This window comes from Malaya genurostris, chromosome 1, assembly GCF_030247185.1.
Source record: "Malaya genurostris strain Urasoe2022 chromosome 1, Malgen_1.1, whole genome shotgun sequence".
Taxonomy (NCBI): Eukaryota; Metazoa; Arthropoda; class Insecta; order Diptera; family Culicidae; genus Malaya; species Malaya genurostris.
Window position 1 is genome coordinate 30,937,648 of NC_080570.1, and position 26,732 is coordinate 30,964,379.

At 38.2% G+C, this 26,732-nt stretch overlaps 2 protein-coding genes across 9 annotated transcripts in view; one reads left to right on the plus strand and one right to left on the minus strand.

Moving 5' to 3' along the window:
- LOC131435824 (sodium/calcium exchanger 1) overlaps positions 1-26,732 on the minus strand; it is a 367,945-nt gene that overhangs the window by 304,011 nt on the left and 37,202 nt on the right. For 2 of the 8 annotated variants that reach the window (XM_058604091.1, XM_058604043.1), the window contains exons 1-3: positions 15,846-16,106; positions 15,202-15,455; positions 12,109-15,031 (exon numbers count right to left, since the gene is read on the minus strand). In XM_058604091.1, coding sequence (XP_058460074.1) covers positions 12,109-13,856 — 1,748 coding nt within the window. In that variant the 5' untranslated portion in view covers positions 13,857-15,031; positions 15,202-15,455; positions 15,846-16,106. Of the gene's footprint in view, positions 1-12,108; positions 15,032-15,086; positions 15,456-15,845; positions 16,107-26,732 lie in introns of those variants that run through there. The other 6 variants (XM_058604067.1, XM_058604083.1, XM_058604075.1 and 3 more) reach the window with 6 other exon arrangements.
- On the plus strand, positions 21,134-21,859 carry LOC131428238 (uncharacterized). The gene has a single exon (XM_058592052.1). The coding sequence runs from the start codon at positions 21,134-21,136 to the stop codon at positions 21,857-21,859; it is 726 nt and encodes a 241-aa protein (XP_058448035.1).

Genomic DNA, 26,732 nt, shown 5'->3' on the forward strand with positions numbered 1-26,732 from the left:
TTTATTTGTGAAAAAAAGTAAATGTGCAATTAATTTAAAGTGGTACACATAACTAAAAGAAAACCGTATTTTAGAGTTCATACAATTTGATTTTGTAAATATGTTAAATATTAAGTGATTCCCACCTTGGTCTGTATTCACAAAATAAAGCGAAATTTTGCATATTTTTCATACAACAAAACACTTCATTGGAACTAACAAGATCTTTTTATGTCACTAGCTTTTCGTTCCCCCTTTCCCCGTCTCTTCACCATCTCGATGGCAACTAATTAGATCTCTGTAGTTTTCAGACATTTTGTTTCCATACCCCCTATTTACCTCGGTTTCCACAATATTTACTTTTTTTTCATTCTCTTCGTAACATCACCATCACCGCCTACGGCCGGCCCTACGCTCCAGTCGATGACCAGCATGCGGGCCACCCGCCGGGCCTTCGTACCCTGGGGGTGTTTCCCGCGGACCCACACGAACCGAAAGGAAGCGGCCATAGAAAGCGCCATCTGGAAGTCATACAATATTCAATTCACCGACCACTGCCGAACGCCAGCTGAAAGCTGGATCTCCGAAAATTCGAGACGACATAATCTAATGATACTATTCTAGTTTTAAGTTAGTCATTAATTAAGATTAGAAAATACCCTTGGCATCTTAGAGCTTAAGCAGTGTGCCTAAAAATATATTATACTATTGAATAAAAAAAAATACAACAAAACACTGATTTTTCATCTGGCAACTCTGTTTCCATCACCGCAGACATGTGTGTGTGACAGAGACGGTTCCGGAAGTACCGGAAAAACTGTTCCAATATTCCCAAATGCAACTCACGAATTCTCAGGGATGGTTGAGCCGATTTTCATAAACTTGTATTCAAATGAAAGGTATCATGCTAATATACAGAACTTGTGAATTTTATCCCGATTCGTGTTCCAGTTTAAAAGGTGATGAGGGCTTCAACTTTCAAACCGTCGTTAAAGAGCGACCATGCGACTATTTTCTTCTTGTTTTTAAATGCAAGATACAATGAGAATTTTTTTAATTATCTCTAAATAATATTCATTAAAAAAAATAATAATATGCGGAAGGCATTATTACACCACTAGGTGAATTAAAATAGGATTTATTTTAATTGTTTTCATTTTCGTTGACTGATGATCCACCTATTGGTCAGCAATTTATGATAAAATGCGCAATAGTATTACCACAAATAGACAAAAATTAAAGTTTTCTAACTGATCGGCTGAAAAGTTCGTATCGTTTCTATGAGAGGACGCCACTAGAATTAAATTCATACCATTTTCAGTTAGTACTAACCTTCAAAAAATACGTGTATAAATTTGACAGCTGTCTGATTATTAGTTTGTGAGATATTGCATTTTGAGTGTAGCTACTTTTGTTATTGTGAAAAAATGAAAAAAAAAGGAATTTCGTGTGTTGATGAAACACTACTTTTTGATGAAAAAAAGTGCCGCCGATACCAAAAAATGGCTTGATGAGTTTTATCCAGACTCTGCACCGGGCGTAGCAACAATTCGTAAGTGGTTTGCAAAATTTCGTACTGGTCATATGAGCACCGAAGACGATGAACGCAGTGGACGTCCAAAAGAGGCTGTTACCGATGAAAACGTGAAAAAAACCACAAAATGATTTTGAATGACCGTAAAGTGAAGTTGATCGAGATAGCTGACACCCTAAAGATATCAAAGGAACGTGTTGGACATATTATTCACGAATATTTGGATATGAGAAAGCTTTGTGCAAAATGGGTGCCGCGTGAGCTCACAATCGATCAAAAACAACAACGAATTGATGATTCTGAGCAGTGTTTGGAGCTGTTATATCGAAATAAAACCGATTTTTTTCGTCGATATATAACAATGGACGAAACATGGCTCCATCACTTCACTCCGAAATTCCCACACTAAATTCCTTTTTTTCCATTTTTTTACAATAACAAAAGTAGCTACACTCAAAATGCAATATCTCACAAACTAATAATCAGACAGCTGTCAAATTTATACACGTATCTTTTGAAGGATGGTATTAACTGGAAATGGTATGGATTTAATTCTAGTGGCGCCCTCTCATAGAAACGATACGAACTTTTCAGCCGAACTGTTAGAATGTTTGGTATGAACGAGCATCGAGGTAAAATTCGAGGTGCATGTTGTTTAAAACTGTCGATTTAGTCATTCAATTTCTAACTAAAATGCTCTTATAATTGATTTTCATATCTATAGCTAAATTTTGTCGTTCTTAGTTGTAGATCAAAATCTTTGACATGATGACAAGACATAAGCTAGCTGAATAATGTGTTGATAATATTGTTATAGTTAACAATGCAACCATAGATAGAAGTTGTTGTTTGTAAAGCAGCTTATGTACACGCAGAACATTCTCGATTGTTCAAAATAACAAAACGTTATCTATCAAACCAAATTAATAGTTGTTTTAAGTCGAGAAATCATAGATTCACGTCTGAATCTGGTTACTGTATACTAGAAGCTGATAGTTCAGAACAAATGATGGCTGTTTCAAGAAAATATTAGCTGAATCCAACCAGATTTCTTGTTGTGACTATATGATCAAATAATTTCTTGGAATCAAACAGAATTTATTGATTATTACCAAGGATGGCTTTTATCGTATCAAAGAACGTTCACTGGCAACTCTTCAACGATTGAATCAGTGCCATCAAAGAGAATTGGAAATCATCGCAACAACAAAACCCCGGCATGGCTCATTTAACATAGAATCGACACCAGTGCGAGAGCGAATTTCTCTCGATGACATTTCTGAGAATCAAAGGTTAGCACGCTGCTGTGGGGATCTTCTCTGAAGCGACAAATGGTCGCTTATTCTCGTTTCGCGATCCGATGCTATACAGGCAGTTGATAATTGCGATAGAATCATTTTACTATTGCCGCTTATTCTAACTATGCGCATATAACCTTTGTATAAGTTGTGTCTATGAAAATGTCTGTGAATGCTCCACACAAGGGTTTTGAAATATTGCAACCTAGTATGAGAATCATCAAGTTGAATCATCGATTCGATTTTCTGCGATAATTGTCAACTTCCGATCCTCTCTTGGGAAATTCCACACAGCAACGATCATTATCAGACTGTATTTCTTTTTAAGGGCCGTGAAATACTCAGAGTATAAAGTGGAGCGAAGAAATGTAGAAAAATTCTCTCGCGGTTCATGCATTGAATAACTCGAGTTCTTGTAGCATCTTCTACCGGATTGAAAATGTTGTATACAATATAGATAGCAATATAGCAGCTTCTGTCAAATTTTCGGCAATCACCAACACTGATTATTACAATTAAATTTTCTGCTTGTTCTACCCAGTTTCAATCTAGGACAGGACCTGACAATTGTTAATCAACTTCAAGAGCCAGTTTCGAACTACCTCGTGATTGGTTGAAATTGACATAAGCAAGTACAAGTTGTTAAAGTTGTTGTTAATTACCCAAACATAAGTGTTTTAGAAAATTTTTATATAACTGTTTCAACTAAACGTTTTCTTTAAAACAAGCATCTGATCAAAATGAATTCAGAGATATATTTTTGACTGATATAACATTTGTCTAAGTGTTTTCAAATGATAAATAATCGCATGTTATAAGGGGAGAAACTTTTCAGAATGAAAAACTATCTTTACTGGCAATAGTGATCGCGAGGAATGTATTATTTATAAACCATGTAACTTTGATTGTCGTATTGTTTATAGACGATATTTTATTTCATCCGAAAAAATACCACTTAAAATACTGAAAAGTTCCCACCTCTAAGTGGGCATCATGTTCAATTAGTTTTGACATTTCTCCGTTAATTTTTCAAAAGGGCGTATAAGCAAGTGACAGTTTCTCTTTGTTTACTTTCTCTTCTATTAATTACCAAGCCCTTTCACGTTTATCACTCAACTCTTTGCATGAGATGATACCCGAAACTTTCGACTTTCAAACAGAATAGTGATATCAAAGAAAATTTTTTTAATCACATCACAATAATCGAAAGAGAGAGTGATTAAAGAGAAACTGTCACTTGCTTATACGCACTAATGAAAAATCAACCGAGATTTCATATTTTGGTACATGCTAAACGCAAACTACTAAAAAATATTGAATTAGTAGCCCTTTCCGTTACGATGGACGATATAACTGTGATGTCTGTTTTCGATTCGGAATCCATGGAGTGATCAATATTGTTATAGATTATATTTACAATTTAGTAAATTGTAAAGTTCGACTCTCCGGGCTCAAACATTTGCCATACTCTCTGTATCATATGTCACAATTCTTCGGTGTGAATAAAACAAGTCATCCGAAAAGTCGCTTTCCTCATCGATAAACTCATTACATGACACTCAAAGAATTCCTCTTTAAAAAAGAGCAACCCATCTTCAAGGTGGCAACCGATTCTTTGCTTTTTTCTCCCACCACTTTCCAAAGGCCCTTGTCGCATCGTTATCGCACTACGGTTTATTTAAGAATTTGATGCGGTACTGTGACACACCTCAAGGAGTCAGTCTCGGGCGAAACCATGAACGATTATCGTTAGCTTGTTACGACAACACCGAAATCGATAACGAATCGATTACGAGTCGAACGTCTCGCGTCGACCTCCGGCGTGTACCGCCCTTAATCCGTAAGCTGTGACGTGAAACGGATTATCTGGCGGAACGGAAACGCCGAGGCAGTGGCATTGCGTTGAGTACTATTAGAACTGTAAATACGAGTCTAATTTTAAAGTTTATTTCGCTCGCCGTTTTTTCAAAGTAAAAATAAATATTCACCGGTCGGAGTGTGTGTGTGCGAGAGAGAGAGAGAGAAGGTAAACTTTGGGAAAACAATTCGTCAGTGGCATTTTCACGGACACTTTCCACGGACGTTTCTTGAATTGAATAATCTGAACGGTGCCGACTACGTTCGGGGTGTTGTTCTGTTATTAGCAATCGATGATGATACGGTCATTGTTCTGGATTTTGCCAGGCTGAAGCCAGCAACGCGAAGGACCTTGTCAACAATGCGGTCCTCTGCAGTCAATCACTCATACTGCGTCGGCCGTTCGTCCGTCCATCCGTCCGGCCATTCTGGCTGTATACAAAATGAAAAGCTGAATGTACTTGGAATATCCACCCACCCGCAGTCGGTTCCAGTCCCAGTGGTTTAAAGTGCAAAAGAAGATTATAGAAGAGAATGACAAAATCAATAACTGTCTCATGGGTTCGTACGATGGCAATAAAAAGGGGGGGCGCATGTGACAACGATCCGACGTATTATGAGGAACAAGTCGCTGGAGGTTAGTCGTGAGCGTGTGTCCGGCCGCCCCCGGTTTGGTTTGGTGTTTGTTTTGTATCGCCGTTTGCTGCTTGATATTGTCGATTTGACCGGTCTGCACTTTCAGAGGCCGGCGTAGAACCGGAATAGCCCGAACGAACGGTTTTTTTTTGACAGTGATTGGCACCGGATTCGATGCCTCGGAATAGTTTTTTGATGTCGATAGCTTCACCAACACGATTGACGAGGTGAGTCTCGGTTGGTATGGGAAAATTTTTGAAATACCTTTCTCTGTGAACTCTAACGGACATGATACGGTTAGCAGATGGAATGTTTCGTTTGGCAAGCGATTTGTTACTATGCATCAATGAGAGAATGTCAAGCATTGAATGAATTTGATCGTTCCCGTGAATAAATAATTTCTGGTTAACATCTTGGCACCGCATGTAGAAATTCCGTGGAATGACGAGTCGTACTGCGCGATTGGAAGCTGAAGTCTTGGTATTACATTCGTTTTTCGTGGAATTTGACCTTTTGTTTTTAGCGTACAGAATCATTGAGCGGCTAGTGCTGTGATCCTACTGACACTTGCTACATCTGTCAGATGAGTTCTAGTTTTCATCAAGTGCATTCATGCATAAAAGCAACAGTGCAATTGAATGATTTGCGGTACGGATTGGTTCATCATCCCTCGTACACTCGAGATCTGGCCCCCAGCGACTGTTATCCATTTTCAAACTTAAAGAGGCCTATTTTGAAGGCCTTGACAAACATCAAAATGTTACAGGACCGATGGGTCAAGTGTATCGCTCTAGACGGAGATTATACTGAAAAATTAAAAGAAAGTTTTAAATCGACTTTTTCATTCCGTATAGTAGTGTCCTAACAATACTCGAACGATGAGAAATTGAAACCTAACCAGATCATACCAGATCGTGATCACTTATCTTGGATTATTTAGGATTTCCGAAACATTGTCAACTAGAATTCGGCGATCGACCTGACATCTACTTCAATTGATCGCGAATTGGATTTGTCTGGGGGCTCTTGTAATAGACAATTGGACGTTAGGTGGTTTCGAGCTAATCGTCCTATGTCTGAAATTGGTTACCAATTCGAACTGACTTAATACAGTTGAGATGAAGTTCAAACTAATCCAATCGCTCTTAACTGGTCAATTTCATTCGAAATAGATGCTCATTGTTATCAGAAATAATGGTAAATTGATATCCTACGGACTGCCATTCTTTTCAAACATACAGATACAGTCTTTAATTACTGACAGTAGCAGTTGAGTCACAACTTTGTGTGTCTTTGGAGAATTACAAATCACGTGGACCATTTCATTCGAAAACTGCACACCTAGTAGTTTGTATGCATGATAAATGTAACTTTCATCATAGATTTTTCAAAAATTCATAACATAATTCGTACGTCATACATTCGAAAACAGTTTCATTAACTTGTGCTTCAATTTCTTCGAAAAAACGGGTTTCTGAACATTTTGGAATAATCGAGCTTTATTGAGAAGTCAATATCGGACGATAATTCAGATGTAGGGAGCGATCGAAGGCAGTTTCAAGCCTCAAGTAATCTGAAAGTGTATTCTACAACCATCTACAACTTACAAGAAGATAGTCAAATCAAGACCTTAAGCAATACCTACGTCCAGACATGTTTGAAGCCGCTATTTGTACTGCTATGAAGCGTGATTTTTGCTGGTATCTTTTTGGCAACACTGTTTTTGACAGATCACGCGTGGATCGTGTCTTGTGTCTTTGTCAAACTTATTCATTTTGGTCTATAATTTAATCACTTACAACTTCTAACATTTGGTGAATGGGCGCTGACAAATTTGGAGGAAGATCCACTTTTTTATCGAAAACTTGTGTTCAATGACGAAGCTCATTTCTGCTTGAACGGATACGTCAACAAGCAAATTGCCGCATCTGAAGTAAAGACCAACCAGAAGCATTACAAGAGTTACCAATGCATCGCAGAAAAGTCACTACTTGGTGTAGATTATGGGCCGGTGGCATCATCGAGTCGTACTTCTTGCAACGGCGACGATGGGCGGAACGTGTACTGTGAATGTGCGAGCGCTACCGTGTAATGATTGACGATTTTTTTTGCCCAAAATGGAAGAATTGGACAGCCCTGACATGTGTTTTCAACAAGACGGTGCCACATCCCACACGGCACGCGAAACAATGACCAAATTGAGAGCCGTCTTAGGTGACCAGTTTATCTCACGTTTTGGGCCCGTCAATTGGCCGCCTAGATCTTGTGATTTAACGCGTTTGAATTATTTTTTGTGAGGTCATGCTAAGGCTCATGTCTATGAGGATAACTGACGCACTGGAAGCCAGTTTCGAAGCATTTATTCGTGAAATATCGGCCGATATGTTGAAGTGAGTACATTAAATTATATTGATCGTTCTATCGATTCCAATAAAGATTTCATCATTTTTTTTTGTTTTTTTTTTCAAATCAAATCCAATACCTCTTAAAAAATAACCCTTTACTATACGACAACGAGAAGTGGAAACGTGGCAGCAATATTCCAACACGGTAAGCTGTCGAAGTTTGCTAGGAAATATTTCATTTGCCAGGCCGTCTGTTCCTGTGGAAAGAAGAGTGACATTTACATAGCAAACGAGACTATCGAACAGGAAATTCATGTGCGGAAATGCCTGAAAAAACATGTATTATTTTTTTTTTCAGCATCATAATTTTCATTCTGTTTTGGCTGGAGTTGGCATCTTGCCATTACGGAGGTATGCCGTTGGTGAATCATTCCAACATGCCATGTCAAACTGATGTAATATACTGAATACGTTGTTTCGATGTAACAACGTGTGATTAATTTGCAATAGTATCGTATCGGGGTTAATAAATTTTTTTTTGCTGTGTAGGGTGAACTGACGTGGTGTGGAAAGTGATCAAGTAGGCTGTGAGAAATTTGATGGAAGGAATCAAACGAAAGGTTGACCGACAGTTCGCTGAAAAGTAAACTTCTTTTAATATTTCATTTTTTATCTATATGAATTTAACTTGTAGAAAGAAAATGATTTCAATTTTCTTAAAAGTTTAACCGATTTAGGTACATGTTTGTTTGACCAATTTTCGATCGCAACACCCTTTGTCAGAGAGGAGAATTTCTGAATTCTTCAGATTGATGAAACAAATGTACATTTTAATCGATTTTTGTAGATTTGTTTCAATTAGCTCATGTTAGTTGATAACATGCTGACTTATAGGTACAACTGCAGATGTCTTGCTAAACCACTAACTTGTCAGTATTTTCAGATGCAAGGGTAAGCTAGAACTTGTTTGTAGCTCCCCTCTTACGGTTATCAAAGTAAAATTTTGTCCTAAAATTGTCTTCCAAAACTCCAATGAAGGAAAATGAATAAATTTTTTAACATCAGACGATAAAAATCGAAAAACCTCAGAATTACTTTGGGAGGCTCTTTTCTGCACTTTGTCTTGGACTAATCAGTTTGATAGTAATTGAAACTGCAATTAGGAAATTTAACTTAATTCTCTTATTTCATTCTTCTTGAGAACCACCGACCTTCGTCTTCATATTTTCGGTTTTGTTCAAAATTTATGCTCATAGAGTAGCAATTTCTCGGGCAGGAATATTGAACGGCAACTGAAAGAACGAAGGTGGCAAAGATTTTCCTGTGGGTAGCAGAGCAACAAATACATCGCAATCGGAATCACCAACCAGGGAACTTATAGACAGGAGTACCAAGACAAATTTCCGTTGCCTTTCCTTAACCAATACATTTGTTCCGTTCTATTCTGGAAGGATTTGGCTTCACGTCATTGTTGAAACATCGCCAAGCGGAAAAACTCAAAACATGATGGCAGAAACCAAACAAAAGACCTGGTAATTGTCAATCGGTAGGCAAACTCGTTTGAATTTAGTTTTTGGCGACGAATTTATGTTGTTTTTAAATCAAAGATAAAAAGCCAACTATCATTATTTCAAAACGCAAAATAAACTAATTTGACAAGAAATTCTTTGATCAAAAAGCTACGTTTGATTTAGAAATAAATTTCAAGTGACCGGCCGAGACGTTTCGAAGGTTCTTTCCTCCATCTTCATAGTAGTCATTTTGGTATGCACCTTCGAAACGTTGACTTTTATAATATAACGTTAATGTGCAATATATCTGACCAAAAAAGGCATGTTTTAGCAAAAACTTCATTCTATATGAGAAACAACTGTTCTACCTGTTTCTCAGTGCTTCATTGCTCAATTAGATTTAGACTTTTTCGTATATATAGCTTCGGAAATGTCGTAGTTAAGGTTGGTGAAGGTGAAATCAGTTTAAAGCCATTCAAAGGCACTTTTAGCTTTTAAATTTGTATTATTTTTTATGTAGATTTTCTCATTCTCATTCACAGGAAAACTTCACGTAGAAAATTAAAAGCACATTCAGAAGGATTGGTCTGCGATAAGGATATCGCAACCAAACAGTACAGTGAAACAAAATCTAGTGACGAACTCGAAAGTTGTAAATACAAAATACAAAGGAAGAAAGAGAAACCAGAAAGAGGATTATGGGTAGCTTCCCAGACAAAATGTATATAAAACCATTCATCGAGGTGATGTCTCTAGTAAGTTCGAACTTGTATGTGCCGCTTAATTCGCAAGTACGCTTATTATCTGGCAAGGAGTTTGCAGCTGCGCTCAAAACGATCAGGTGTTGTGACAAATACGGCTATAGATCTCACGAGTGTCTGAAAAAGTGCATTAAAGCTCACCCTAGACCTGCATAGTTTTAGCCTGATTTGGCAAGTTGCCACTAGAGCATAGAAGTAATACACTGCTCGCATATCAGTCCTGAAACTTTTTCCACCATTTATTTAGTTTACTTTCAGAAATTGCAATAAACAGTAAAATATGAAAAAAATATCAACTCTTGTCTGTCGCATATGCAAAGTACCCGCATATCAGTCCCATTTAGTGCAAATTTCATTCATTTTGTGCCATAGTACAATACCTTCTGATTAAAATTGACCACGCGCGTATAACCAATCGGTAAATTTATATTTTCCTAGGTTGGTACAACCTTCTTTGACGTTCCTGTTAAGTTCAAGCGGAATATGTCAATTAATGTGTGTTTGGAAGCCGTTTGTTTACGATACGAAAAATTAATACGGCTATTTTAACAATGAAAAAAAAAATTAACAACGAGTTTGCTTGAAATTTTGTGTTTTAAATGGAATTTCGGCTACGGAATCATTAAAAATGTTACTCTATCGAGAACGCAAGTATTTGAGTGGCATAAAGCATTCCGTGAGAGCCGCAAGATCTTATAAAATTTGTTCACGACGATAACATCGAAAAAGTGAATGAAATTGTGCTTGAAAATCGGCGTGTAAGCATCAGAGAAATAGCAGAGGATTTTGACATCATTTTGGTTAATATTTTGGGTATGAAACGCATCAATGCCAAGCTCATACCGCAAGGAACTAAATTTTTTGCATGATTGTGAATAAATTTTTGGCCAAACACGTAACGAAAGTCATCGCTCAATCACCGTATTCACCAGATTTGGCGCCCTGTGACTTTTCCCTATTTTCTAAACTAAAATATCCACACCGGGGAACGTGCCATGACTCGATCGAGGACATAAAAAGTAATTCGCTGAAGGAACTGAATGCCATCCCGGCCGACGCCTATGGCAAATGTTTGGAAAATTGGATTGACCGTTGGAATGCCTGTATTGGTTCAAAAGCAGCCTATTTTTAAGGCTAATGTACTTAAATCTAAAAATAAATCATTTTTTTTTATTCAGTCCGGATCAATTTTGATCAGAAGGTAGATTCGTTTTATAGCACCCAAATTTTCAAAACTGGCAAATAAAATTTGATTTTTTAATTGGGACTATTATGCTAGTATGGGCAGTAAAGTAGTATCGAGACAACGGAAGTGAGTGGGTAATTGTCAAACGGAAGATGAAGAAAAGTTATCCAACAGAGTATCCAAAATATGATCAGTGCCAGTACATGAAATGTATGCACATACTGACGAGCACGCTACTGCAGTAAACTTCACATTCTAACACACACCCTTCGCAGTCGCACCAAATGGGCATCATCCCGTCCTTCATTCGTTTCTCTTTCTATCAAAGCTCAGTTTAACCACCGTCATTTTATCTCTTGAAGTAGCCAAATATCTCTTACAATTGAATGAGAGAGCGGTTTTCAGATGAGGTTCATGTAAACATTCCAATTGGTTCAAGATAATGGATGAAAGGTGAATGCCTATTCATTCGCACTAGCTCACCACCCACAGTGAAGACAAGGAAGACAATGAAACAGGTAGATAATTTGGCACTACAAACTGAGCAAGCAAAACTTCAAGTGACTTGTCACGGTTTTTCAATCAACGATGAGTGCTGGGAGCTGACAGTCAACGGCCATAACTTTCATTTTCATCAAAATATACTCGATTGAAATGAACTTTTACTGCACTGATCAGTAATGTTCGAGATTCCATTCGCTATTTTATCTTGCAAACGCAATAAAGTTGTTTTATTTTGAGTACTCAACATTGTTATTTCATAAACATGGTCTCGAGATATTGAATGACTCAAGCTTTTCCGCGAACCAAGGCAACTACCAACCATTGAATCGTTACCTCTTATTGGTTGATTTTACTCATGATTAAAATAGAAATTAGAGTGATTCTTCAGTTTTAAGGAATCGTTAGTTATGCCACGAGTTGTGAAGTGGTTGCAGAGCAAAGTATATCCCAACTCTTATCTTATGGAGGTACAAAAATTCAAACAAAGCAATACTCACTCGACTTCATTGTTCTCGAAGATCAGTTCACCGCGCTGTTCCTCAAAGTCCTTGCCGGCCTTGGCGGTGCCGTCCTCGGTCCAGAACGGTACCCGTACCTTACCGCGGGCCCCACTGTACCGTTGTACCTTCAAATCGTACACACCGACCGACTCGACCAGCTCGTGATCCTTGCTGGACAGGGCAAAGATACCGGAGTGATCGTCGTCCAGAATCATAACGGTGGCCACCTTCGGGGTCGACAGTGTGGCCGGTTCCGAAACGTTACTCAGCCGGATATAGAAGTGTTCGTCCTGCTCGAACACCTCGTCATCGATGACCTCGATCTGGAAGCGTTGCTCGTCGACTCCGGGCGGGAACGAAAGCGTACCCTTGTTGCCAATGTAATCCGAACCGGCTTCGGCCGAACCGTCCTCCGTTTCAAAATCGACCGTTACCGCGGAAGACAAATCACCGCGACGCACCACTCGAACATCGAACGAACCAACCGACTCCATGACCGTGTAGTGCCCCGGTTCGAAGAACACTTTACAGACGGAGTCCTCTTCGATAGCTTCGTCGACGTCAACGCGCTGCAGTTCGGCCTTAACCTCGCTCAGATCGGACTGCGCTCGCTCGGAAATCTTTCGCATTATATTGCCACTACCCATCATTTTACGAGTCGCTTGGATACGGTAGAATGCTCGTGATTTGGGTCCCTTATTCATCAGTTGTTCCTGAGCCATCACCTCGAGCTGTTCGAGATCGTGCTGCGGATACTTCTTGCGAAGGTCCTTTAACGTGGAGATGTATTCACGACGCGATTCCTCGAAGTCGCGTACATCCTCCGTAATGCCGCCGTTCTCATCGATAGTATTCAATTTCTCGTCCCGATTATTCATCTCAAGTGCCGATTCTGCTTCAGCCTGGACGATCACGCCACGCTTGTTCATGCGATACTGTTTTCCAATGTATTTGTAAACCAATAGTCTACGTTCAGCGATGTAGGCCGTTATTACGGTAGCAGGGAAGAACAGGAACGTCAGGAAACCCTCCCAGACGTCCACGCGACCAGGACTGATCTGGGCCAGGATCAGGTAAAGCCAGATGTAAGCGAATACCGACCATGTCGCTGTTACGAAAAATACACGCAAGTGTTTGATTTTGCGCACTTCCCCGTCTGGTATAACCAGGACGCAAATTGCGATGATAACGAAGAGATTGTAGGCAGCCGAACCCACAATAGTACCGGGACCCAAATCACCTGCATTGAAGTTTTTCGCTATGATTTCGATAACTGACAACAGAATCTCAGGTGCGCTCGAGCCTAGTGCCATCAGCGTTAGGTTTGCAACCGTTTCGTTCCAGACACGAACGACGACAATCTGTACTTCGCCGTTCGGTTTTTTCACCTTGACCTCCTTCTCCTTCGAGGTTATAACTTCAATAGCGGCCATGAATCGGTCACTGACTATCGACACACCGATGAACAGGTAGATCATTGCTAGGAAGTACACCAGACCACGAGAGATGCGATCGCCCGCAGTTAAGTTTTCCTGTGGTCTCCAGACGGACAGCAGCAAACCGTCCTGGCAGACGATTTCGTCATCGGAATGGAGCCCACTGGAGGTTGCCGTCGCTAAGACTGACTGATTCGCCGGAGTGCCGGAACTGCCACCATTATTTACTGACGCTGTTGCCGTTGATAACACGAGCAGGACGCCGATGCTGAGCGCTACAAGCCGGCATACACTGAAACCCGTTGCCATTGTTACAGTTTCGATTCGCGGAATGCTCGGTGGTTTTGGTGCTTATGCTGATGATTTTAGTACTGGTGGTGGTGGTGGTGGTTTTGGTTTTTGGAGTGGTGCTTAGTGGATGTGGTGCTAGCAATGTCAAAGACTAATCTAGAGCTAGAAGTGACCAGGTTTTGCACGTATCTCGGAGAAGGAGTAGGTGTAACTGTCAGTTAGTTAGTAGATGCACTAAGTTCGAGACGGGTTTTGTTAACTGAATTGTTAGTAGAGACAGTGTTGCCTTTTACCGGACTACCACAACTACGGTATACTACTACTACTAGCACTACAGTTTAGTTAGGTCACTACTATTATTACTACAACTAGACCTACTACAACTAGCCACAACGAAGCGTCGGAAAAACCTCCGAGCGCCAGCTCCAAATGGATGGCAGTCGTTCGATGCTGAGCCACTGAGGACTAGGGCTGATCTGGAGGCGTTTTCGATCGCCGCCCAAATACCGGAAGCGTTGAGTAGTAGTCAGTCGACGGTTGGCGACAGTGCGATGTTCGTGAGTTGTAAGTGTAAGGAATTTTCAAGACAAATTAGAAAAAAAAAACCGAAATCGAGACGCGTCTTCGGAGAACGGTTCGTATTGTTGTGCAGTCGATTGAAAGTTTGTTTGTTTTGTTTTGTTGCTGTTGTTTATATTTTTATTTTTTGTTTGGGACCAGTTGTGCAGTATTCGTGGTAGCACCAAGAGGAAGGATAATAGCTAATAGCTAGATACTGCTAACTATGACTGCTGAATCCATGCGCCGGATATTCGTAAACATATTCCACACGATTTTCCATAACGGAGACAGGGAGATGCTCGGAGCATGAAACAACACTCACGCTCTTCGAGCACGTGGCACCATCTGGTGACACTACGAGGTAACTTTGGATCACGCTCTGCCGATTTTTTTTTCACTTTCTCACGATCAACTAATTGCGAACACACAATTACTCTGAGAGCTTGATTTCATTACACTTGATTCATATTGCTTCACATTGAAAAGATTTACAAAAAAAAACAAAACCCAGAATGTTGACTGTGTTTATGTTCGGTGCTTTCAGAAAAACCACCTTTCTTCTTATTTCACACTAGAAAAAAAGTGATTGACTACTAAAAATAAATACACTGCGAAAACGGTTCTTCTTTTGCCTGCGAACAACACATACACAAATATGTAAAATTAATTTTGCTTCGAGCAACTCACTAGAGATGATATTGAAATTATCAATATTTCTTTTTCCCGAATTTCAGATTCTTCCTGCCCCGCAGTAGCCAAATAAACTATTCTTAGAAGAATCGAAACTATTTTGGCGGCTCACTCTAATTAACTGCTGCCCGTGGCCCGTTTTCTTCGCACTTTTTTTTTCTTCTTTTGCTTTCTCTTTTCGTTTTCGTTTTCGATACGCTCACTTGACAGAGAAACCAGAAAGAAAGCTCTTCTGTGTCACACCGCGAGACGGTTTAAATTTAGTCTAGCTATTGCTTCTTGATCTTCTTCTCCGCTCACTGGTGTTGCTTTCTCGCGTCAATCTAGACGAGCAGTAATCCGAATCCATCTGTGTTAACGTCTCTCCTGTGGGGCGGAAAAAATAAGACATTTATTGGACCTTCGTTCAGGAATGGCACTTCTCCCTTCTTCACTCCCTCAACTCAAAGTCGCGTTTCGCAGAACACTTCACCACGCGAGAGAACAACTTTCATTTGACACGCTAAGTAAGTGTAAAGCAGGTAACACACACACACACACAGCCTCGCAGATCCTTGCCTGGTTTGACAGCACAAAAATAAACTTGATCTTCTGAAGATTTTATTCGATTCACTCACTGTCATAGCCTCAACATTTAAGAAAAAAAATCACTGATTCTAAGGTTTTTCTCTCCCCCATTCTATAAATGTTATCACGGAAAACCCTTGATTCCGATACCCAGGATAACTGTTTACTAAACCACAATCTGACACGTACAAACCAAAACAATCGGTCGCAACGGTAGACGAAACCCGAAGAAGTAGAAAAAAAAACAGAGCAACCTAAACTCAATCGCACAAATGCAGCTCGGAACTTCGGTGGTTCACAAGAAAAAAAAAATAAACCGGAAAGGAAACTCAGTGCGATGATCGAAGGAAGTCCTCGCTCGTCCGGAACAGTAGTAGAGCCAGGCAACTAGCAGCACGCCCGCCGACAGCCGCACCACCTTAACTCGAAAACACCGCAAAGTTAACTAAAAATATCCTACGTCTACGGCGAGGTAAACCGCATGAAAAAATCGCGCGCCATTCGCAAAACCATTCCACACACACTCTCATTCTCACACTGCTGCTTTCTCTATCTTTCTCTCTCTCTCTCACTCTCTCTGTTATACCATATTCTCTCCCAACTCGCATGCTTGGACCGTTGGGTTGATTTCGCAGAAATTTTCCGACGTGGAAATTTCTCTCTCATTCCGGATTCCGAACCGCCCCTCCTGGCCTGACACAACTTGGATTCGAGATTCGTGTGCGATGTGTGAGTATTGATAATTTTAAAATTATTTTCACTTTTTTTCCGCTTGCCTCGCCGCATGGCTGGTTGCCGAAACTTGCAACATTAATTCAGCTAGATTCGTCGACCTGCAAAATGTTCTACTTCTCGCCTCAGTTCGAAAGAAAAATCACATTTCGGTTATTTTGTGTATGGTTTCGTGTTATTTATGTTGTACTCATCGAACGATGCAGTTTGGTTCGCCTACAGTTTTTTTTTTCTGGGAAGGTGCTGAGACCGCGTGCTGTCTCGGCCAGGGAACCAGGGGAAACAAGTGCGACAAACATTTCGCAAAGCGCGAACGCTAAATGTCACCTGGTTTTGCAATTTATTTATTTCTACATATTTTCGATCATCCTTCGAATCGTTGATGATGAATTATACAGCCAAGGCTACTAGATAGCAGTTTATCCGGCGATCGCTTTCGTAAGAATGTTCAAAATATATTTATTTTTCTTAACGAAAAACAGTACATTTTGCGTAAAAATCAATCTTTTTCGAGGCATTTTTGTTCCATAAAAAATAAAATAAATGCATGAATTATTCATCGAAAAGTGTAATGTCATTTTTAATTAATGTGTAAGGGCAGTAATGATGAATTCTCTATACAAATTTGCAATGTCATTACTTAGTAATCATTAAAAATGACATGAATAATTCTCGTGTCAGGGTCGCCATAAATTAATCATGAGCAACATAAAAGGAGCGTCGAACTTTACGTAAATTTACGTGGAAGAACATTCAATATAGTCGCCCTTATTCTGAATAACGTCGTATCGTTTTTTCCCTTACTGGATAGCGACCGCCGCGACTGGAACCGAAAATCATTGGATCACAAAATACGACTGTTAATCGACTAAGCCACAGAAGCTCACATCTGTTTGTCAGGTAAAAGGTGCATTTAAATGTATACAGACATACCTGCTAGTAGAATGCAAGTTACAGCCGAAAACAGTCAAATTCATGCTAATCTAACATTAAGTCATTACAAATGAAATTTTCCGTCATTTGACGAATTAGGTCTAGAAATTATATCGTATGTCACCTGTAAAATTCAAATTTTTTGGTTTGTATTCTTACTTTTTGGTGGAGACATTTTTCTTTGTCATGACGTGCTTTGAACAAGATTGAATAATGAAAAACCATGATGGAAAGGACAGAAAGAGACCAATCTTTTTATTGTTTGCATGTATTTACACAGCAAAAAAAATATGAAATTTACAGATGACGCAAATCTACATATGACACGATTCATAAGAACGTAATCCGTGAAACGACTGAATATTACAAGAATAATATAAATATACGTCAAACAAACCCCGCCTTTCAAGCAAACTTGTAAATTTACATGTTTTAACACTTAAAAATATGTCAGAATGCATAAAATATAAGTTATATTTACTGTAAAATTGAGTCATTTTTTGATGCCGGTCTCAGAAGACGTCAACTTACACGATTTTTCCTAGATGTGTATATCGGCTACGTTTTGTCACTGGTCTTTCTGACATTTTGTATTGCAGCAAATCGAAATTGAATGATTTAGATATTCAAAACTGTATTTATTTTTTGATGTGAAAAATACAGTGCATTTCAATGGAAAAAATACAGTACATTTTAAGTTTAAAAAAAGTACGCAGTATATGGGTCGAAAATACAGTAAAATACTGTAAAATGCAGTACTTAAACGAGGGTTAATGATGAATTTCGGAATTTAACAAACGATTTGTGGTCAATTTAAGCATCGACCATTTTTGGATTGATGTACCTATGCAACAAAGTATTAAATATTATTAAATCATGTTGCGAAGAATGTGTTAAACTTGTTACAAAATGTCAGAATTGAACAAACGTGGAAGAGTTTAGGAAAGTGTAGTTTATGAATTGTCTAAGCTCCGGTACCGAGATTGATAAAAAATCTACTATCCATATTGTCAATGTTATGAGTTTTGAAACTCTTTGCTAACACACAAATATTAGTAAAGGGTGTCCCACGAAAAGTTTCGAATTTAAAGAACAATAATAAACAAACTCTTTGATAGATTCCACTGGTTATACATTTATTTGAAGGATTGATTCGATAATTTTTTTTAAATATTTGGTTTCAACAGGACGGTGCTACATGCCACACAGCCAACAAAACAATCGATGTTCTGCGAGCAATCTTTGAAAATCAAATAATCAGCAGAAATGGTAATGTGAATTGGCCTCCGAGAAGTTACGATTCGACGCCACTGCATTATTTTCGTTGGAAAGCGGTTAAATTTTACGCCAACCATCCAGAAACAATTGAAGACCTCGAACACGAAAATCAACTTGCTTTGATGACATAAGACCAGATACAATTGAAAATCTACTCAAAATTTGAGTCGAAAAATCGGATCGGCTACTGCCAAGCCAGCCGTGGGGTCATTTAAACGAAATTATTTTTCATATAAAAATTTCATGAATCAAATAAATGTATAATCATTGAATTCTATCAAACCGTTTTTTTTTTATTATTGCATTTTTAAATTCAAAATTTTTCGTGGAACACCCTGTATTAGTACAAATGCCATACACTGAACATCATTTCTATCTATTTTTTGAGAAAAAATCACTTATTGTCGAGCTCTTCTAACAGCTACCAAAAATTAGGTCGTTATCTACTCAAACGTTGAGTTGATCGGTACAAATGGGCAGCGTGCTTTTTTATGGTACAACACTTGTACAAAACATACATTTCCGCTAAATTTTGAGGTCATCACTCGTTACCCAAAATTGGGGAGATGCACTTTAATTGATTTTGGGTAGGTTTTGGCCCAAAATTAGGTAGCGGCTCGTAAGAGTGTATGTCGTTCACATCAGGGATGCCAGGTTAAATTTTTATGCAGGTTTTCAAAAGTTAATGGAATCAAACTGTTGCAGAGACGCTGGAAAAAGTATCGTCTTTTAACGAGCCAAAAAGAAAAGTCAAATGTTCTAAGAAAGTGAATTTCAAAAGTGTCCATTTAACATTTGATAAGAGGTAAAATCCCTGAATATTTGAGCGTCAATCAGAAATCTGTAAATTCAAAGATAAATCTTCATATATTACGTGTGTGTATTGTGGGAAATGGACTGTGCAAAAAAAATTTACGCAGGAGTCTAATCAAGTATAAAATACCCAATATCAGCTCGACAACTTCTTTCTGCGAATGTCCTAAAAGCTAAAAATTGGATAAAGTAATCGAATAAAATATAAAAATAGAAATTATAAGTTGAACATCACTAAAAGTTCGAAAAAAATATACAGAAGTGATTTTCACTAAAGATCTGAAATTAGAATTTGAGTTTGAATTGAATTCAGTGTCGGAAAACAGCTGTCAAAATTAACCATGCTTTCGAGCAGAGTAATTTTTGACAACGACGAAATAACTGCTCGGTTGTCAAATTTGACCTAAAACTTAAAATATTTCGCGAGATGTTGCATAGCCTAAGAGAAAACTACCTAAAACTCAAAACCGAAAGGGTTATTTCGTACACGGTCAAATGAAAGTACTCGTAAATGAGTACTATACTACCCATATCGGACAAATCTGGGAAAACTCGTTTAATGGTGGATAGACTTTTATTCAAAAGTGGGTACTGTCTCTTTTTGTCAAAGTATGGGTAACTACTTACTCAGATTTCAGTAGAAGAAAATATATTAAAAAGTACCCAGTGATAGAAACTTGACAAAGACATGGAAAAAGCAATGATTTAGAGTATTTACAACCAGTGACTAATTTTAAATCATATATTAGTGTCAAATTTACGAAACCTGCACGTTACACTGATTTTTCTGCAGTTTCGCTTTCAATGAACAAAGAACACTAATTCTGAACGGTCGAACGATTACTATATGATTTAGTTCCGTAGGCAAACACGTGCAGGAAATCTGCAATTTTTAATAAATTTACCGGAATTCGCAAATTCCTGCAATAATGATCAATGTTTCAAATAAGGTTTGATTCTTTCATTATTTTCAGTTATACCATCCGAAACTTCTTTGAAAGCATGTTGATTGTGCTTGAGACGAATTGCAAACACCGTGATTAAAAAATCTTCAGCTGTTAGAAACTTTCCAACCAATAATGAGTTGAATTTCACCCATTTTATTTGCGGAACAGCAATACTGAGACGAGTACCCATTTTCCGATTAGAAAAGTACTCATTTTATGACAGTTAGAACTGATTGAAAATCTGGGTACTTATGGTACTAATAAATGAGTACTTCCATTTGACCGTGTAATGAAAATAAAAATCTAGACTGTCTTTTGAATAGAACCAAACTTGTTTTAGCATATTTATTTTCAAAATGACAAATTCTTCCAAAAAGTGTAGTATTAGCAAATTTTTGAAACAAGTCAAATTATCGACTAAAAATATTGGAAAAATTTACACAGAAAAACAAACAATTCAAAATCAACTTACAAAGAAACACCAGTTTTGGTTTGGTTGAAATTTGGTCTTAAAATAAGACTAAACTTTCGAATAAAAAACTTGGTGCTTGGGTAGAGAACATAATTATATCCTGGGTCAGTGTAGGGATCGATTAAAAGAAGAAATAGAAATAGAGATGAGAGACAAAGATTGAGATAATGAGAGAGATGGGAGATGGGAGATGGGAGATTGGAGATGGGAGATGGGAGATAGGAGATAGGAGATGGGAGATGGGAGATTGGAGATGGGAGATGGGAGATAGGAGATAGGAGATAGGAGATGGGAGATGGGAGATGGGAGATGGGAGATGGGAGATGGGAGATGGGAGATGGGAGATGGGAGATGGGAGATGGGAGATGGGAGATGGGAGATGGGAGATGGAAGATGGGGGATGGGAGATGGGAGATGGGAGATGGGAGATGGGAGATGGGAGATGGGAGATGGGAGATGGGAGATGGGAGATGGGAGATGGGAGATGGGAGATGGGAGATGGGAGATGGGAGATGGGAGATGGGAGATGGGAGATGGGAGATGGGAGATGGGAGATGGGAGATGGGAGATGGGAGATGGGAGATGGGAGATGGGAGATGGGAGATGGGAGATGGGAGATGGGAGATGGGAGATGGGAGATGGGAGATGGGAGATGGGAGATGGGAGATGGGAGATGGGAGATGGGAGATGGGAGATGGGAGATGGGAGATGGGAGATGGGAGATGGGAGATGGAAGATGGGAGATGGGAGATGGGAGATGGGAGATGGGAGATGGGAGATGGGAGATGGGAGATGGGAGATGGGAGATGGGAGATGGGAGATGGGAGATGGGAGATGGGAGATGGGAGATGGGAGATGGGAGATTGGAGATGGGAGATGGGAGATGGGAGATGGGAGATGGGGGATGGGAGATGAAAGATGGGAGATGGAAGATGGGAGATGGGAGATGGAAGATGGAAGATGGAGACAAATTTGAAGATAGCGATTGCGAAAACGACTATTATAACTATAGCAAACAATCAAGATAAGAGGTAATATTTATAAATTTGATAGTTCTATAAAAAAGCTTTAAATTGCAAATCAACTGCATCAAGTGCGATAAGAAATTTAAAAAAGCGTCGACCTGGAAGGGTTCTTAGTGTCAATCCTAGCACCAGCCATGCAATGATTCTGTACTCTCTGAATCGATTGCGAGAAGGAATATAATACCAAGACTTTGCTTTGCTAGTGAAGAAGAAGTTCCAGGGGCGTTCGGGATGGGAGACAAAATAAAAATTTTGTAAATCATTTCATTAGTAGTTTTTCATTCCCTGAAAAAGTAAAGAAAATCAAATAGTCGGTTTAATTTCGGTTAGTAAATATGTAAACAATTTTTATCGAATATAGCCTTTATGAGGTAAAATACTCATACTTTCCAAATGCAGATCGACCGATGATGTGAATTTATCACTAATTACTAAAAAAATCCGTGCAGAGCAGGATTTATCGGCACCGATATTTTTAAAATTGTGATAATTTTTTAGCACTGTCAAAAGGTGAACTCACATCGATTCCACAAAGATATAAACAATAACTGCTGGTAAATTTTAATTGGATCCAACACAAAAAAACCGAAACTGCGGATTGTTGAGTACGATTGATTAGGAAATTTCCCATTAAAAACATAACGTGGAAAGGGCAAAATCTGAAAATATTAGCAGCTCTCGTTTTGTTGGCGACCAACCAAAGTATCATTGGTCATTGTCGAATTAAGTTTTAAGAAATTTAGCGTGACATAATATGTGTGCTTAATGCCAAACCAATGGTTTCAGTGTACTTGGTGATGAATGGCTAGACTGAGATGATAAATTATACTGTTTAGTAGATTTTTTCTATTCAACACGCTTGCTAATATCGCTTTCGCTTGAGAAAACTGAAACTGACCCAGGGTAGTTTCATCAAACAAACACTTTTCACGAAACTGTGTTGATTTCGCACTTAGAAACGGGGGTTTGAGCAAACTGAGCAAACCTGATATAACAACGAGGTTCGAAACTGACTCGATTATCAGTTCAACGTTTAAACTACGTTCGAAACTAGCTTCAAACAAACGGTTTGACGGCAGTTAGGGTGGAAACTGGGTTAGGTTTGGCATCAAGCGAAAACGACATAAGAAAGAGCCTACTTGGATTAGTTATTTGTTTGCAAGTCTACGTAAACATTTAAAAATGGCCAAGCAGCAACTTTACTGTTTATTTCGATTATTTCTGCGATATTATTCAAATGTTCGTTACACAACTAGTGCTAATAGTAAAATGAACCTTTCGGGTGTAATTCTACACAACTTTTGAGGACGTAAACGTGTATATTAATGCTATTAAATGGAGAGAAAAGGTTATCGTTACCTACCCGTAGAAACACGTCTAGAGACGAGTTTTACCTATTTTTATATATATAAAAAATAGGTATAGAATTCGCTCAAACTTTAGAAAATTTTTCCGAGGCCCGGAGGGCCGAATGACATATACCAATCGATTCAGCTCGACGAACTGAGCAAATGTCTGTGTGTGTGTGTGTGTGTGTGTGTGTATGTGTGTGTCTGTATGTGTGTTGTCAACTAAAAGGTCGAGATCTCAGAGATGGCTGAACCGATTTTGATCAAACTAGTCGTAAATGAAAGGTCTCCCCGTCACCCAAAACGCTATTGAATGGTTTTGAGATCGGATGTTTACTTTTTGAGTTATACAAAGTTTTATGTCAAAATTTTCAGTTTTTTGACAGTATCTGTGACAATTGACCTTGAAAACAGAATATGTTTTCAGACTTAGATTCCGCACGGTAATACCTATCCAACAAGCCATAGATTGTTAAAATCCTTCCATTTTTAACGGAGATATCGAAATTTTTCTGTAAGCGACTTTTCCCCCTATTCCAGCAGTAGGAGTTTTGAGCGCTGTATGACAAAGAAATGCTTGGGAGCAACGGAAAACACGATTTTTTGTACTGTTACATACAATTGTTTCTAAGTACCAAAAGGATTGTGTATAGCATCCTTTTTCATGACATTTAGCCTCGGACCGATTTTGGCACGGCTCGTTTTTGGCAACATAATCGTTCGAATATGACATATATAAACCAGATGATGGCAGAATTTTTTTTAATTATTTTGTTTTAAACTACTTACAGCAATAAATGCTGGAACAACATAACATCCATATACCATTCGAATCAGTTCGTCGAGATCAGCAAATTCGTGTGTGACAAATAATTTCACTTAATTTTCTCGGAAAATTTCTTTTCCACAAATTCAGATTCGTACGAAAAGTCGTATGCTCCCAAACAAAGTTCCTGCATTATGTTTGGTTCCGACCTCTGGTTCTGGAACTACAGGATGATATGTGAAACGAAATCAAAATTGTGTAACTCATTTTTCTCGTAGATGGCTGAACCGATCTAAGATTCAAATGAAATCTAAGAATCATCTAAGATTCAAATGAAAAGTTTCAAGGTTCTATAAAACATCTTGCTTTTCAGTCAGATCCAACTTCCGGTTTCGGGGATAGTATAAAAATGTCTATTCCACATAAATTAATCAGGTTTATCGGGTTAGCAGATTTGGATAGTCGATAAAAAAATTAACTTTTTTCAGTTTGAGTGGTATTCAGTTGTCGACCAGAAGGCACCTAAAAATTTAATTCGTGCTATGATTTCTCAAAGATTTCTTCACTGATTTTCAAACATTTTGAAACAAATGTAAACTGTACAGCTACTCAGAATATCACTTTATCTGACTTCGGCCATACCGCTTTTAGAATTCCGGTTCCAGTATAAAATCATTTCTCAAAGCTCAATCGTTTTCTCAAAAAAAGCCTAATCAAATTTCATAAACAAAAATTCAAATTAAAACAATCTTATATACAAAAATTAATTAATTTTATCCAATTATGACTTCCGGCTCTCGAATTACATGATGATGAATTTTTAAAATTCAAACCGATGTAGAAGATGACAATCCCGAAAAACTTGAAAGTTGGACTCAAAACTGTTGTAATTTATTCGTCATATGGCCATACGAATCGGTTTGGATTATGCTGGTTCCTGAATACCGGCTCTGGAAGTACCTTAAATTACCGTAAACTCTAAAGTGGAACTTACATAGCATGGCATCTTTAATCGATTATCACACTTCTAGATTTAAATTCGATCCGATTTGCAGTTTCGACATTACAGAGTAATGAGTGATTAAAATCTCAAATTGTCGCTTAAAACGACGGTCATTAAAATAATGTCATGAAAACTTAAACACCGAAGAATATTCATGCAAAAAACACATGCGAATTGATAAAAATAGGTATCATCTCACTGCAAGGTGGATTAAACACGTTTTTCAAAATGATTCCACATACGGGTTGAAGAGGTTGATGCGAAGAGAATTCTCTTGATGTTTGCTTGTAAAGCATTTCAAAGTCCTAACTAGAGCACTCGGTTAGTGAAGCAAATTTGCGAAACACTTCTCGGATAACAGTAGAGAACCCTCAACGATTTTCCCTCTCCTACTAAGCAAGCTCTCAAAATCGTCTAAACCAGCCAAAAACCCCGGAAGAGGCAACCAAATGCCTGCCAAACAAAACGGACACAAACCGACCGCGATGAAATCTTCCATTTCAACAGGTGCCATCGAACCTAAACAAACAAACCAGCTGTTTTAACACATTACGTCGTTCCGCTGTAATCCAGCGAGTCTAAATTTAGTACCTTGTTCGACAGATTCAATCGGTGATTTCTGGTTTGATATTTGATTAACTGGGTATTTTCGTTTTTCGTCTGATGGAGGGACTTTAATTGAGAAACATCTTGTGGATCGCTGAAAGATCCAAATAAAATAAAAATAGTATTTTTACAGCCACACGCACACACAAACACTTCGGCGATGGTAAACATGTTCGCTCGTTTTCGACATTTTCTGTAGTGGCGTACACTGAAAAAAAAACGATGATTAAAAATATGGGATGGTAAGTAACACATGGCATTAATGAAAGCTCGTTTTGCTATCTTGTGTATTACATGTATTAAAACTTGTATTAGAATGTACATGGAACCGCAAAACAACCTGATTTTAAGTACATTCCATCTAATTTAGGGGTTCCGTTCAATAACCTAATTTTAGGTAAATTGGCTTTAGGTAGTTTCCTTATGACACGTGCTTCATAATACTTAAAGATGAGTTATATTTACTCTACAGTCGAGTCGTATTGACTCAATTTCAGGTTGATACGGTTTACATAATTTTAGCTTATTGAACGAAACTCTCACTGTTGGTTGGTTCGTCTCTTAGTATTATGATAACAATGAAAGAAACGAATAAAAGAAAAAACTCAAAAGAATTCAAAATTAAGTAAACATAAGTCAAATAATAGGTAGTTTCTATTTTCCGTGTATACTTGAAAATCACGGATAAAATTTTAAATTAACATTTCGTATACAGACTTGATTTAGGTGATAAAATATGAGCAAAAAGATTAATAAACTAACGTCGATAATAATTTATCAATTAATCTCTAAGTCCAACCTTAAAAAATAAGAATTTCCCAAATATGAAAACAGCACCCAACCTCAGTTGTTCGCATTTGATTTTTCATCTTACGATTTCTCCATGAATCAAATATACCACGAAAAGTTACTGAATCGTTAATTTCTGTTTTACCAAATTTTTACATCTTTTAGTAAGTTTGCATTGCATATAACTAGCAATTTTTTTCAAATCTTCAAGCAAAATCTCAATATTATCACCATTGCTTAGTTCAAAGCTCGTTACTTGAGTAGCACAGCGATCGCAGAAGATCAGTTAGAACCAAATCGATTCTTGAAAAGATTTTTCATAGAAGATAACCTAGTTGGGCTCCTACTTAGCATTTAAAACCC